This window comes from Pseudopipra pipra, chromosome 5 (genome assembly GCF_036250125.1).
Source record: "Pseudopipra pipra isolate bDixPip1 chromosome 5, bDixPip1.hap1, whole genome shotgun sequence".
NCBI lineage: Eukaryota > Metazoa > Chordata > Aves > Passeriformes > Pipridae > Pseudopipra > Pseudopipra pipra.
This window is the reverse complement of record NC_087553.1, coordinates 17,168,494-17,184,337: the sequence shown is the minus strand read 5'-3', so window position 1 is coordinate 17,184,337 and position 15,844 is coordinate 17,168,494. Positions and strand designations below refer to the sequence as shown.

The window sequence follows — 15,844 nt, the reverse complement described above, 5'->3', positions numbered from 1 at the left end:
CCAGTGAGAAGACATAACTTCTACTTTTCTCAGTGTGGCTTTGTGTGAGCCATGCCAGATGTGGAAGGGTGATTTGTCTGGGGCTCTTGGTGCTCTTGGAACAGCAGGCAAACAGCTACCCTTGTCTATTCCCTCTTCTGCAAAGTCTGCTCACCTCAAATGTGAGCAGTGCTGGCCGTGGTATTGGTATCTGTAGGATACCTTTGATAAGGCATTTAATGTATTTAAATTAATGTAAGTATAAGTATCAAACATGTTTGTATACTTTTCATAAGGTTTTATATTGAGATGTTCCAGTTTGTGGACCATGAACCAGAAATGGCTTGTAGGATACTTCTTTCACAGTTAGGCACATAGCCTGGCTGAGCAGGTCCCTGAACCTACCAAAGTCTCCTCTTCTGAAATACAGGATTATCATCCTGATTTTAACTTTGCTCCTTCCTCTCTAGATCCTGAACTCTACTACAGATAGTTCATAAAGGCACCTCCAACTGCTGTCTGGCTCAACTGGGCCACCTAACTTAAAAAAAAATAGGGCAGTGAGCAGGTTCAGATTAAAATTCTGTGTGAGCTGACATGAACCTGAATTTCATCTGGTCATGTGGTTCTGTCATAGTAGCTCTCAACATAATTGGTAGCACTTGTCTTCAGCAAACATGTTCCCTGTAGGCAACGGACAGTTGGTGCACAGATCCATGGCCTGTCTTTGGAAATATAACACTTAATGGGGCAGGCAAGGTGAAAAAGGGTGCTGTTGGCCCAAAGTGCCTCCAAATGACAGTGTTCTGCTCAAGGTAGTTCCTGTCACTGTGCAGATTTTCCTACTTCCTTCTGGCTCAGTGGTGAGTGTTGCTGTGGTCAAGCCGCTTTGCAGGGCCAGTGAGATGTGGAGATCAGCTTAGTGGCTTCCCCATCATAAAGACTGGCTTGATGGGCACTGCTTGATGGGTTACTAGAATTTCTGATGGCAGGCTGGGACCACATTAAGATGCCAGGTAGGAAATGGCTGAACCGAAGGTATTACCTCTGGTCTGTGCTAACCCGAATTGAATTTCTGTAATTTTCACGTTCGGAATGTGAAACTGCGTGAGATTGTTGGACACAGTATATCAAAGGGATCTTCCCCTCACTTAACTGCCAGATCCTACAGTTGTTGGACTATGGGACTGTTGAGCTTTCAGATAACTGGCATAGTACTCTCAGCTGGTCAGCCTTTGGAGCACGGTGTCAGAGCTAGCACATGGCAACCCTTCCAGTCATACCTGGTTACTCCAGGAAGGATAACACTGGTGAGTTGATCAGGGTGATGTTGTTCCCAGTGTGGCTGTGTGAGCTGACCTGATAGTATGCCATAGAAGTTGAAATAGTCGCATATGGTAAAGAGAGATGAGGACAATAAAAGCCTGAATGACCCAAATATAAAGAGTAGGCCTAAGCAATGAAGAAACATGAGCAAAGTGCATCTTAATGCAACTTTATACTTTGTTTGCTGTGGACCATTGTCTGTAGCGTGATCATAATCAAAACAGGCAGTGTAGCTGTGAGCAGACTTGCGCATAAGCATATGAACATTAACATCTTCATAGGTCAGTACATGGTTATTGGTGTCTGTGTTATGATTTTTAAAAGAGCCTAAGGACTGGGAATTATTTTTTGAGCAGATTTCTTCCTTTTTTTTTTTTTTTTTATGTTGTTGCACCTCTGTGTGTGTGTGTCATTTCACATAGCAAATATGCTTTTCATCAGTCCAGTTTACCTGCCTGAAAGACAATTCTGTGGTGGTGCCAGTACCTTTAATGATGGAGGAATTACATCTGGCACATGACAGTTTTACCCTGCTGAGGCACAAAGCACAGTCACTTGTCTTTGTAGGTAGATGAGTTTGGCAGTTTGGATGATGTGCAATTTATCACAAGGATAATTTGGAAGGAGTTATGAGTATGGGGACCTGATGTGATCACATGACTCCAGATCAAAGCCTTCTCCTAGTGGTCGCTTCATCCCTTCCATGAACTCCACATACTCTTCAGTAGGGTCCTGTCTGCATTTACACGTCTCATTTTAGTAAATTTGGTTGAAGTCTGCATAGTATGCTTACACTTGTGCTGGGTCTAAATAGATTTTACAGATTCGAGTGCTGAGAAAGTGGTGATGTGGGGCGGTAGAGAGCATGAAAGAGAGCACAATCATTACAGAATACAGAAGGGTAAGTGATACAGAGGCAAAATGAGAGGAAGTGGAGGATGTAGGTAAAAGAGGTTCAGGAGGATACAGGAAATTTGCAGGGGAAAAAAAGCTTTAGCTGAAAGCAAATTAGGTATTAACTTAATGAAAAATGGCTTTTTCGAGTGACAGGTTGTAAAATAGCATCAGATTCTGTGAATGGCTCCAGACTGCAGATGCTCATACACACATGCAAGCACACACACAGACACATACAAAGGCAGGAGGGGAAAAATTGTTCATTTTCAAATGAAAAGAAATTACTTCTTTTAAATTATTATCCCCTTAAATGTTAAGCAAAGTTTTTAAGGGAAAGAGATTTTAGAGAGATTATACGACTAAACACTAAAGAAGTATTTTATATTGCTTTGACTAAAGGATTATTGGAAAAAATTTTTGTCTTGTTGAAAAAGGTGAAGAAAAATTGTTGGTTTGAAACACTGGCAAACAAGAAAAATAACCATCAGAGAAATGTGACAACCTAAATTTGCCTTCTGTTGAAGGTTCCTGGCCCTATCCGTAGCTGAAAGATGTTGGTGTAGTTCCCTTGGCTTTAATAAAAATAAGTTGGTTTTACCAGAACTGATGTTTACTAGACTATCTGTGTTATGCAAATGGTTCAGAGAGAAAAGAATCACATTCACAAAGAACAATACCACCTTAAACTCATTTGCTGTCTCTCCGTGGCACCTGCTATGTTGGTTTTTGTGCTGGAATCCACAAGGATTTATTCATGCTCCCAGTGAGAACTGTTATTTTCCCCATTACAAGGTGACATGTGACACAAGAGCACCCAATCCTCTTAATTCATATTAATTTTTTAGATGCCTTTGTGAATTTGCTTTACCTGTAGAATACCACACTACCCTAGAGTGCAGTGAATGTTATTGCAGATGGTAATATAATATATAAATTTTCACTAGTACATTCATATTGTTCCCTTATTGTTCCCAAATTAATCAGAGAGGCAGGTGATCCTTAGTCCCTTCCTCATCCTATCAGTACCAGCTGTGTGGACAGACCATGCTCTAATGACTCCAGGCCAAGCTTCGTTTTCCTCTTGAGAGTATGTAGATGTTTGTCCCAGACAAAAGGGGAAGGGTTGGCAGTGGAGGAGCTGAAGAAACAAGTGAGCTTTCTCACCATGCTCTGGAGTTGCTCTCATATTCAGAGACAGCCAAAGACTAACAATGAGACAGAGAGGAAGCAAGGGAAGGGTATGTGTGTGGGTAGTGTGTGCAAAGCTTTCTTCCAGCTCTCCACTGAGCCATGACCTGGTTTCTCCAGGAGATGCCTGCTGTTTTCTTATTTTCGAAGCAAGTTTCTGAGACAATGCTTTGCATGCCAAGCAGGGTCAGCCACTCAGATAGGAAGGGTTCTGAAAGGGACACAGAATCCCCTTTACACCTTCTCTAGTGCCTTCTCTAGTGCTTTCCTCTTTTTTTCTCCTTTTCCTTCTCTTTTCCCTTTCTTTGTTCAAAATGAGGAAACAATTTTTATGTGCATGAAGAAAAAAAAAGGGAACTCTCAGAAGTATTAAATAAAACTTATTACTGTGCCTGCTAGACACTAATTTTTGTATTGTTATTGTTATCTTGACAGAATCCAAGAAGAAGAAAAAGGAAGGCAAGAAACAAGAGAAGATGCTGGATTAATGGAGTCAACTTGGGCAATTTGAGAAAGGGACATCAGCAAACATGATCAGTTAACAGTTTCATTTATACCTAGGCATTTTATCCTAAAATTATTTATAGCTTAATGGTACCATAGAAGGAAACAAGCAAACACAGAAAAAAAAAATCCTTTTTTTATTACTTTAGTATTTTTAATGTATAACCCTAACATCAACTTTTAGAGGCCTGTAATTAAGACTCCAAACTCATTTAGAAAATTATTTCTATTGTATATTGAACAATGTAGACCTTTTTAAAATATTTTTTTTTTCAAGTCTTGCCATAGGTCTCAATCTGGTAATTAGTCCATGCAAGCAGAACCTGAGCCCGTGTAGAGCTCTGCTGAAGCCAGTATGAATACAGGACTCTGGCTGGATGCATTTATATTTAAGACTGGGACCTTATATCTAAAAAAACCTGAGGCTTGTTTCTTAATTTCTGATTACATCTAGATAACTCTATGAAATTGTTTGTTTAAGGGAAGGATGGGGGCATTTTGTTTAGTATTTACAAATACAAAATTTTCTTGGATTTGTGGTGAACGTTCATTCCAAGATGTCACCATTTGCTGATAAAACCCAGTAACACTCCTTTCCTTGGCCATATTTTGGATGTTGGCAGTAAATCTGAAATATTTCAATGGCTGGACGTAGAAGAGTCCTAAGTTTTCATTATTTTCTAGCAATGATTTTTCCAAGTGGAATAATAGCAAAACTTTCCATTTTTTAACATGTCAGTGTTGAGGTAGTGTCCTCTGTTTTACCTATAAGAGCTGAAAAATGCTTTATTTTATTTGTTTATTTTGCCAGAAGGGAGAATAACCTTTTCATAAAAGATCTAGTTGAAATTGTTGTGATTCTGCCTGACCCAGCTCCCTTTTTTATCAGTGGCAATCTTCCTGTTTATTTTAATTATAGCTGGTTGAAAAATAGTATGTCTGGTGGGAAATAACAGAAGAAATCTCTTTAGAAACTGCCAGGGGTAGTTCATATTTTTGATCAAAAAGGGACAATTTGTGGGACTTGAAACAAATAGGAATGAAATGAAATTTTGTTTCTCTATTAGTAAAACAGAAAGGAAATACAAAAGCAGTACCTTTTGCTTTCTTTCATTTTTACATAAGCAAAAAGACCCTGGAAAAACTCAGTCAACATAACAGTAGTTGGGATTTTTTATTAAATAGTCTGCAGGGGGTGGGGGAGAAAAGAAAAAAATATAGCCAGCTCGTTTTCAGTTTGCTCAGTTTTACCTAATCTAAATGATTCTGAGTCCTGAGAAAAGTCACAAAGTAGAAAAAAACCTGGAAAAGCACTGGTCTGTCCCAAGCTAAAGGGTTGTTTAAGAAGCTGACAACCAGCAGACCAAAATTTTTAGATGAAACCTAAGGGATTTCAGTACCCAAACTAAGTTCAAAATCATTGCTTCTAAATTCTAAATCTTTAAATTCAACAGCAAGAAATAAGCTTTGCTACTTGTGTAGGCTGCAGGCTTGCCTGCTGCTCAAGAGGAATAGTCTCCCTTGTACTCCTGCATGGTACCCACTGACTTCAGCAAAGCTGCAGCAGGGTGTGTTATGTCTGAGTAAATCACAGGGCTCTCTTGGGATTAGCTTGTAGACAAGCAGAGAGTCTTTGTCCAGACTAACATCACTACTGTTTTCTATGCAAGAACTTTATAACAATTGCAGAGCTTGCCCTCTTTTTTCTCATGTGGAGGGTACGGCTGATGCAGACTCACGGTGAGGCAAGTCCTTCTGTAGATGTTCCCAAACACTTCTGAAGCCAGCTAGCCAAGGCTGCACATAGCTTAAGGTAGACTAGCCTCACAATTATCTCCCAGATTCCCTGGGTGTGTCTTGCAGTCTGTGTCGATGTCCTTGTTAATTTGACTATGCTGTTAGACATACCTGAGCCCCAGGTGCAGTTAAAAAATGTCCCCCACACGTGGTGGATGTGCAATGACCAAATCTAAAATCGCAAAGGCTCATATTTAGATGGTTCTGGGTGCTATTTGGTTTGTTCATGGTCTAATCAGGTCTACCTGTGCTTGTGCCTCAGATTTAAACTAGTGGGATGGTAGGTCTGATTGAAAGCAAAGGGAGAAAGAAACTTTTTCACTCACCAAAGGTTTGTCTGTCTAAATGCTGCATCAGTTCACTTAAAGTGGTTCAGCTTTGAGTGCAAACACTGTTGCACCATTGTCTTACACTGGTTAATCTAGTCCATGTTTCATAGGGAGCTGGCAGGAATTTGGAATGATGCTGAGACCAACACTTTGACTATCCTTTAGTCAAAATCTTAGATGTGACTTCTGATTTCCAACTTTGTGAGTAAGAAGAAAAGTTCCCCTGTGTTCCCTCTGATGCCTTATGGCCCTTTTGTTTAACTGCCCATCTGGCTTGTTAAAGGAACATTCCTAATAGTTTTTGAAGGAGGCCAGTCAAGTTCCTATGGTGATATAGGGCCTTCATGGAGAGAGTTTACAGAAAACAAAGAAACAAAACAAAAAATACCATGTTAGGACCAGAAGAAAATGCAGCAGTCCTGGTAGCAAAGGGTGTGAAATAGGAGAACATTTCCTATGTACTACTCATCCACATATGTTTGGATCTCTATTGGCATCTTATTGTTGACAGCACTTGGAGTTAAAGTTTATAAACTTTAAATTAAGAAAATTTCCAATAAACCAGCACAAGAAATTCAGTGGAAACTCTAGCTATGCAGGAGATGGTAAAAGTAATTCGTGGCAGAACACGGAGGAAGACTGAATAGGTCAGTCAGGTCAGCTCTGAAAGTAGGTGCTTGGTACCTACATGGGGCCATTGTTTCACTAGTGACATTATCAACAAAGCAAAAGGCAAATATTTGGACAAAACCTCTTCCCACCCATATTGCTCAGTTTCTACTTCAGTCATGCTGAAATTTCTCCTTATTTGCTTTCTAATCTTCTACCCTCTCCGTCCTTTGGGAGGGCAAGCTTCTCTGATAGTGCTGTGGGAGCGGCTACTTCAGATGAAATGTGTGTTTACCCTCGTGGTGCTATCCTGTTACAATGGCAAATGACTTAGCTTAGATGTATAGCTTACTAGTTTAACTGACAGAAGCTTGTTTCATGAATGTCCCTCTCAAGAAGTGGTTTACATCTTCATATGCTACAGCTATAATATAGTACGGGGAGGTGATAGAAATCCCCCAAATGACAGCCTTTTTCTGAGCACTCAAATCTCTTGGAAAAAGCGGGTTGAATTGCTGAACATCAGCAAAGGATGAATCTGTATCCAGACTCTGGATTCTAGCAAGTTTAAACTTAGGGTATATTTGGATATATTTCCTTTCTCTTTCTCTACATAGGCCAAGGCAATGCTTGTATGCAGTTAGGCCTGCCTATATCTTGACTCAAAACTGTATTTGAGCATTGGGACATTTTCTGACTTTGACATGTCTTCTGGCAGAAGTGCCCATAGTGAAAGAGAATCATTGCTTGTCAGCCTGGCTTATTTAACAGTCTATTGAGTGCAGCAGAAGTGCAGGGCTAGGCTCCAGGAAGGGAAAACATTTGTACATGTGGGTAGATACTAAATTGTAATTTAGTGATTCTCATCTTCTAATTCCATAATGACATTCTGGGCTGAACTGTTTTTCAAAGGAGAAAAAATTAGAAGAAATGAAAGAATAATAATTATAAAATGTATCAACAGACAGTGTTGGAGACTGTCAAGAAGAGACAGATATAAAGTCAGGAGCATTTTATACAAGTTTCTTTTGCATGCTCTTTAAGTACAGAAAGCAGAATTACTGGTTGGCACATTTGTTTTTATGCTTTCCTTGATTTGTGCCTTAATGAAAACTAATCAAATGTATAGTGTTACAGAGAAGCAAAGTCCCACTCCAACCTCAAAGAAAGAGGCAAAGTCAAAGGAGACAATAGTATGTCTATATTTTCCATTTAGGAGTGCAAGGTATGCTGACATTGATAGGAGAAAATATAACATCCTTCTTTAACTCTGGTGTATATCCTTCACCACTTGGCACGTGGCAGTGGACAGTTCAAGTAAAACAATGGAGCATTAGGATGAACTAAGAGGAACTGAATACTGATGAAGACTGTTTATGAAAACAGGCCTATAAACCCCCTGAATCTAATAATGCTGCTAGCAGGGAGCATCTGAAGACAAACATTTCCTGCTTGTTTAATGAAATTCCTTAACATATGATGAAAACTTCTGAGCTTTCTGAGGCTAATGTCAATGTTGAGGGTGGGACAAAAACCAACCTGATTTTCTCTCATTCTAGGAGCTGCAACAACATTAACAATGTAAATTCACCACTTTTCTAAAACAAAATATTGATGAGGTACACCATTTTGACATGACACAGATAGCCTTTCATATCTCCCAAATTCTTATAAGAAGGGGAAGAGTGCATAGGAAGTATCTTGTATTCAATCTATTTCAATTCTCCAGGACAGCATTCCTGTGGACTTGTGATTGAGTTCTCTCCTTTGCAGAGACAGATTATACCTGTTTCCAGCCTTCCCCCACTCATCTGTAATTTTGATAGCATTTATAGGTTTTCTGTCAATTCTGCTAAGGCATTCTACCTCTCAGTTAAGCTTCTGTGGATGTTGCTGATCTTTCCTCATCCCTGAGGCTATTTTCTCCATTTCTTCCTGGATTGTTGCACAACAGGCCCAGGAAGCCCATACCATCAGGTACCACCAAACATGTCCTAAGATTAAAAGACACAGTGGCAATTTGTTAATCAGATGATGACAGTAAACAAGGAAGTATGAGAATGAGCTGAGAGATTCCCTGGATTCACTGGGAGGGTGGATTGCTGGTAAAACCTTTGTCATAGTCCAACCTGGGCAAGGTTTCCTAGGGGACAGAAACGACCAAATGATCATCTCAAAAATTAGAGACACTGATTCAGGAGTGTCTGCCCTCAAAAGAAAAGTGTCTTAGCTAGATAAATAGTGGCAAGAAGCTGCTTCCTTTACCTCTGTCCTCTTTTATCATTAGTTTAAAGGGAAGAGGCATGGTGCATAGAGTTTCAGGGGTAGTGAAAGACTTGCCTGAGCAAAGTAGAGCAAGGAGAGAGCTTCATCCACCCATGGGTGTTTGCATTTGGAGAAGGTGAAGTTAGTCTTGTTCGTAGCAGCATCAAACTTTGGTTTTGGACCAAAACTAAACAATGCTGAAATCTACTCATTTTTCTAATGGTCCCTTTCTGCTACTCTTCAAAAATGTCCATCTGTCTTGTGGGCTCACCACTCTGACCTGAGCAGAAGTGAGATCTTTCAAAGAAAACATGGGAATTCAACTGTATTCAACTATTGTTGTCTCATTGGTGGGGCTCTACCACCCTTTAGCCCTTTCTGCCATTTGCCATTTAAATATGGAGTGTCTTGGAATCCCAGATGTCTAAAAAACTCAGTAGGTATCTCCTAGCCTTTAAATAACTCTGCTTGAGTGAGTTGTGTATGAAAAATCTGTTCCTGCAGATTTTATTCCTTTCTTAGAAAAAACACAGTAACAACCAAAACATACAACAAAACTGAATGCATGTGTTCAATGGATGGATTTACTGATGAGATAAAGCAGAGGCTCACAAGTATTCCCATTTCAGAAGGTCATTGAAAGTTAAAGACTGTACAAAACATTTAACCCTGAATTCAGTGATGAAAAGCTAGGAAAATGGATAGTCTCTGCAGGGCTGTTTTACCTACAGCCAATTTCAGTCAATTAATTCTACTGAATTAATTGACTTTGAATTCCCTCACCCTAATCTACCTGGCAACAAGACATTATTTAACTTTTCTCATTAGGTCATTCATTGCACTTCCCATATTATAATTATGTAGTTCATCCAGACTTTTACAGCTGAAGGAAATGGCTGTGAAAATCCAGAATGTGTTGTGGTTGCTGAGGAGATGTGAAGCAGAGGCAGGCTAGTACTGCTGCAACTTGGAGCTAGAAGCCACCTAATGAAGATGTCAGCACCAGACACAGCAGCTTTCTAAATGCACATGTATACATACTGCATATATTATATATATCCATATATGGGAAAGTAAAACTGTAGAAAAGTGCATGCATAACTCCAAATGTGAATCACAACTAGTGCTGCCACATTTTCATGCTATGGTTGAAAGGAAAGAGCTTTTTGTCCTGTGTCATTATTTAAAGGAGGATACAAAAGTACGATGAAGAGTTAGATTTCTTCCCACTTGCCAGCACATCAGTTTAAGGATAGCTGTGTCCAAGGAAAATGCAAAACACATGCCAGTGAAATGGCCCAAAGGACTTACTATCACAGTGATGTTCTCTTCTGTCACACCAAGTAGATGGAAGAGTTTTGTTCAAAGCTTCAAAGTGGACGAACTGCTTCAGTTAGGTGTGATAGAAACCCAGGCAGAAAAAGCCTTTTTCTCTGCCAATAAAACCTGAGGAAAGTGGGTAAAAAAAGATGGAAAAATCAAAGTAAGACAGAAACTATCTTAATACTTGTAGCTTGAGTGTTAAACTGAAAGAAGGAATGAAAGTCAAAAATAACAAATTAAAGCCTGAACATCATGTTCAATGGATTTCTAATTCTGTATATATCTATTAAACCAGTGCTATATGATATCTTCTCATGGGTTACTTTCTTTTTCCTGTTCCTCTTCCTTTTTTTTTTTCCAGTTTGTATATTGATTTTGTAAGCTAGCAGTGTGTTACCTTTTCAATTTTTTAAAACTTGTATGAAAGCCATATATCCATATTGTAGAATGAAAGCATTAATCCTGTAACATCCCTTAATGTTTCCTTTAGCTCTGTGGGATTGTGGGGGGCTCTAGCGAATGTATATGTTTACCAATTGTATCAACATAATTTACTTGCTCTTAGTGGCGATAAAGAATTAAATAAACTAATACAGAGACACATGGTGTTCTCATTTGTTTGTGAAAACTGTTTCTGGAATTTCTTGAGTTAATTCCAAGTTCTTAATATTTCTTTATTGTACTAATTTTCATCAGCTGTAGGTGTTGTTCGTCACAGAAACAACCTTGTGAATTCAGAAAAAGTTTTAGTCTGTAGAAAGAAATCTTCCAGAAAATGATTCTAGCAGAAAATATCTCTTTGGTTTATGCATATTAAATTCTGTCTCAACTTCCTGACACTTTTCAGTTCTGTTTCAGTATACAGTTATTTCAGTCTGTGTAATACTGACACAATGATGGGTTGCAGAGAAAAAGTTTGATTTTTTTAAACAATTATCAGCTAAGCATTGGGAAAACCTTATTCCCAGCCCTGTCATGCTCAGCTGTTTTACTTTAACAGTGACTTTAATGAGTGTGTATGTGTTTTCTGAGAGATGATTAAGACTCAAGAGTAGAACAAAGAAGTTACATTATGTTAATGAACTAAATAGAATTATGCAGAAATTCAGGTAGTGGTCATTGTAACGTTAATTTTTTCTCCTTTCTTTTTTTTCCTTCATTGTCCCTTTTTCCTAAATGTAGTTTCTTTTCCAGATGCTTTTCCAGATTCTGTCTCTTGTCCAAGTATTAGTTTAAATGTTAGAATAATTAATTACTCCATACAAACCATTCTATCACTCACTGCCAAAAGAGGAAGATGCTTCATATGGTTTACAAGACTAGGAGATTTATACAGGCTTCTGAAATTGTTTGGAAGAAAATGGAGTATTAAAAGGTATGAAAACTGACGGTACATTCTTCAAAGCACTAATGGACTCAGCAACCTGAATCCTATCCTTGAAAAGGAGATCAAGCACTCATATTGTTTAATTACAGAAGAAAAACTTTAATTCCTTTTTAATATGCTACTTGGCAGTTAGTTACATTTTTTAGGCTACTGAGTAATGAGAGAGTTTTAAGATACTCTTGTATTTCCATGTGAGATACCTGATCTCATCAGCAAGCCTGAGCTGCCTGAGGATTGTCTCAAGTCATGCTTAGCTTCCTTGATCTCCATCATGCGGGGAACAGAGTTCTCTGATTTCTCTTATCCTTCTTACCTCTGTCCCCAAATGCTGACTGAGCTATAAACAGGCCTGGAAAAGAGCTTTTATGTCAGCTCTTTTCTGGTGGGTTGCTTTCATGGATTACGTTCTGGGAAGGCCATCTCTCTCTTTACATGGCTTCTTTTTTTTGTTATTTATGGAGTATGTGAATGGACAGAACTTCAAGCTCTGCTATCACTTTGTGCTCCAAACTTCTGGGAGTGGTGGTTAATTAAGTGTGTCTAAGGATGCAAGGAGGACCTCCAGAGGTGAGTGGGGAGAGATGTCTGTATGAAAGTAACCACTAGAAGTGCAAAGTCCCTTTGAGAACTTTAAGGCCCCAGAGCTCATATGGGGTACTGCAGTACTGCAGCTGAAGTTAAAAGCCTGTTGGTACTTCATTATCCTTCTGGCCTTGCACAGAGTAGACTTGTAGTTAATACTTCAGTGCATGATAGTCACATTTGCACAGACACGGAGACACGCTCACTTCATTCCTTGGTTTGCAGATGATGGAGCAACACCTGATTGGCACTGAGAACAGAGAATTTGCAAAATGAACTCCTCATGTTCAAGATAAAGCATTCTCACAAAGTAGTAATCCAGTTTTTTGTCCATTATCATCTTTTACAGTGATATGGGAAGTCACCAACATGAGATCATCTCTTGGTTTTTCTTAGCCTGTGCTAATTGTCTCTAGTGAAACACAAATGGAAGAAAAAAATCTGTGATCCTGTAGTAAAATAGAAGTCTGTTATAAAACCTTTGCTGGGAGCATTTTTGAAGAAAGATCATTACATTTGCAGTCAAATGAGATTTGACATTAAGTATAAACATACGTACAAACACACACAAAGTATCTTTCACAGAAAAATATCCCCATCCTTTCTGGGTACACTGAGTTACAGAAGGCTTTCTTGCTAAACAATCAACAGTGAAATTATTGCCTCCATTGTCAAAGAATGTTTTTTATTTGTACTTATTCAGTCTCTGTTTTCTTAGTTACACTTTTTATTTGCTGCTTTGCACCATTTCTACTACAGGAGCAAAAGATGAAAATTTTCATCTGAAAAGGTCAGTGACTGTCTTTTTTCCTGTTCAGAAGATAAAGCCTTGCAAGACCAAAACCACAAGAAAGAATCCTTATTAAAAAAAATAAAATAAATATTTCAATTAATTGATAGAAATTTAGCAGTTCCCCAGTGTTTGTTATCGGAAGTCCTAGAGGCAGAGTAAAAGTAAAGTGTTGTATGTTGGGGGTGGACTAAAGGCAAAAATCTTTCCATAATCATAATTAACCTGCATACTACTGCATTTTGAGAGAGGAACTGTTATTTTGTTTTGATTTTTTCCCCTCATGTACAACTTAAAAATTCACTGTTCACAATAAGAGTTCTGCACCCATCTAATTACGTGGGGATTTTTCTGCTTGAAAAGCTTTAGCTTTTTTATTAAATTAATTTTATATTTTGCACAGATGCTCGTGGAACCTAGATACTCAGCCTCAGTCAAGTGCAGGGTGGTTGTTTTGTTGTTTGTGTTGCTCCAGGGTACACAGTGGGACTCAGACAAAGTGTCTGCCTGGGGATGTGCTTGATGCAAAAGGAATCTCCAGCTGCAAGAATGGACGAACTCCCACTTTTTCCTCAAAGCATTTATGGTGGAGGTAGTGGCCAAAGTGCAATATTATCCCTATTGACCTTTCCCCCTTCCTTTCTTTTCCTTTCTTCCTCTCTTGCTTTCTTTCTTCCTTTCTTTTACTCTCTGCTTGGGCTTAGGCCTCACACTGCAGAGCTAGAATAACCTGGAAAGACACATGCAATTGAACGGAGTTGCTGTTGCAAATAGTCTTTAAACTTCTGTGGGGCTAGAAGATTTGGGAAGAAATGTTGGAGAGAGGTGATTTTGAAAGGTTGGAGTAGAATCCTTCACATAAAGATTAACACAGCAAAACCCTAGGTACATATATCAGAAAAAGACACAAGAAAGAACCCAAACTGGGGTGCTGAAGTATCCTGTCCCAAAGGCCAGATTACCTGGGCAGTTGCTGGAACTGGCTGCAAGGAAAGCAAAAGATTTCCCCTCTTATCTTTTGGCGAGATATAGTAAAAAGATTTATGTTGAATTCAGGATGTGATTTTGGTTATATTTTGAGTGTGAAGTGGCCCATTTTCAGCCTGGAAAAATGTCTTGAGACTCATGATATAATGTGCAAAGATCCTAAAATATGTAATATCTCACCTGTAACAATTTACATGGGTGCTGTGCTTCATGTGCTGCATGCAGTCCTACTGACCCAACAGGACACTTCCCAGTGCAAAAAGGGGTGGCAAGACCAGGTCTCCATTTATCCTTAGCTGGGAGCGAATTACCAGATTTGTTCCCTTTACTGTTGTCCTCCTTTGATGACAGGGGTCCCTCACACTGCCTGCGTAACTGAGTGTCTCAGAGAGAAAACATTCACTCCCTCAGATAAAGAACGTTTTGTAAGTAGCTGAATTTGAACTGGGCCTGTCTTATCACAACTGCTACTTGCTGTCTTATCAGGAAAGCTCCCTAAATAAGCTACTGCCCCCAAAAGAGTAAGTGCTCTGCAACCTTAACGTAAGGGTCACAATAAAGTGGTACAGTAAAGGCAGAACAGAAAGTTCCTAGAGTAAGGAGGCAATGGAAAAGGCAGCCACGTTCCTACTTTGCAGCATTAATGCTACAGGTCTCTAGAGTAGTAGATGGACTTCATCAAGGGAGATAAAAAACACTCTAATCTTAAATCCTGAAATAGACTTTATTTACTGTTGTTATTAGTAGCAATGACAACAATGTAATAGCCATTATTGTGATTTATGCTGTAGTTTAGTAATATACTCTCAGTTAACACCTTTGATTCAGAAGCTTTTATGCAGTTTGTCAGTGCTAAGTAACCACCACCCCTGTGTGTGGGGTTGAAGGTTAATCTCAGAGGTTGTCCTTAGGCTTCTTCTGTAGTTAATGCAGCATGACAAGTCCATTCAGAAGGTGATTCAGACTAGAGGGCTAATTTAACAAATCTGAAAGATGTCATGAAGGGCCTCTTTCCTTACTACCTGCTGAGGGAGCTTAGGGAAATGAAGTGTATGAGGCTGACCTAAGTTTCGCCTGGTAGTTTGCTCTTCCAATAAGGTAGCAAGCTGCAACACTGGAGGTCAGCACCTCAAAAGCGTTTAGGAATTTAAAAAACAAAGTATCTTAACAGCTTGGAAGACAGGGACCACAATAGGTAAAAAAGAAGTGGGCTGCAGCCAAGGATTGTGGCAGAGAGTGATTGGGTCTGAAGTCCCAGTGCAAAACTCCCTTTGTCAAATGGGAGGGAGGACCAGAGAGTGGGAGAGAGATGACAGTGGAGAGCTGCCTCCTACTTGGCTCTGACACTGGTATTGAGGAGAGGGGAGAGAAAGTCCCTGCTTTTGTTCACTTGCTTGCCTCAGCTGAGGCAGGGAGGGAGGTTGGGCCCGTGCCCCCTACCGAGCTCAGGGTCCTTTGTGCCACACAGCAGGTGTGAGGGGAAGCTGGTCTCCCCGAGTGAATACATATGTGGATGTGGATGCCCCCGCTTCTTTCATGACCGTGCTGGGAACCAGAGCGAAGCCGCATTTCTCAACAGCAGGCCAGTAATTCCTGGAAACAAGTGAGCACAGGAAGGGGCCATGGAGCAAGAATGGGGATGGTTTGGGAATAGCTCTGCAGGACCACTCCTTATCTTGCATTTCCCATTGATAGCTTTAGGGCTTCATCCCAGAAGAGCGATCAGCATCTCCCGAGAGACCTCAAACTTGTATCTTAACTACTTTTCTCTGTGAAAAGCTGATCTGGACAAAAAATATCTTTTAAATTCTTCAGCTGAAAGGGGCTACATAAACTTAAACAAAATTGTCACAGTACCCACAGTCCTGTCTTATTCACATC

At 39.6% G+C, this 15,844-nt stretch overlaps 1 protein-coding gene across 1 annotated transcript in view; it reads left to right on the top strand.

Moving 5' to 3' along the window:
* The window catches only part of PTN (pleiotrophin), an 80,055-nt gene extending 69,237 nt beyond the window's left edge, over positions 1–10,818 (top strand). Inside the window, exon 5 of the mRNA XM_064654699.1 lies at positions 3,826–10,818. Coding sequence (XP_064510769.1) covers positions 3,826–3,878 — 53 coding nt within the window. The 3' untranslated portion in view covers positions 3,879–10,818. The remainder of the gene's footprint in view (positions 1–3,825) is intronic.
* The last annotated feature ends 5,026 nt before the right edge of the window (positions 10,819–15,844 follow it).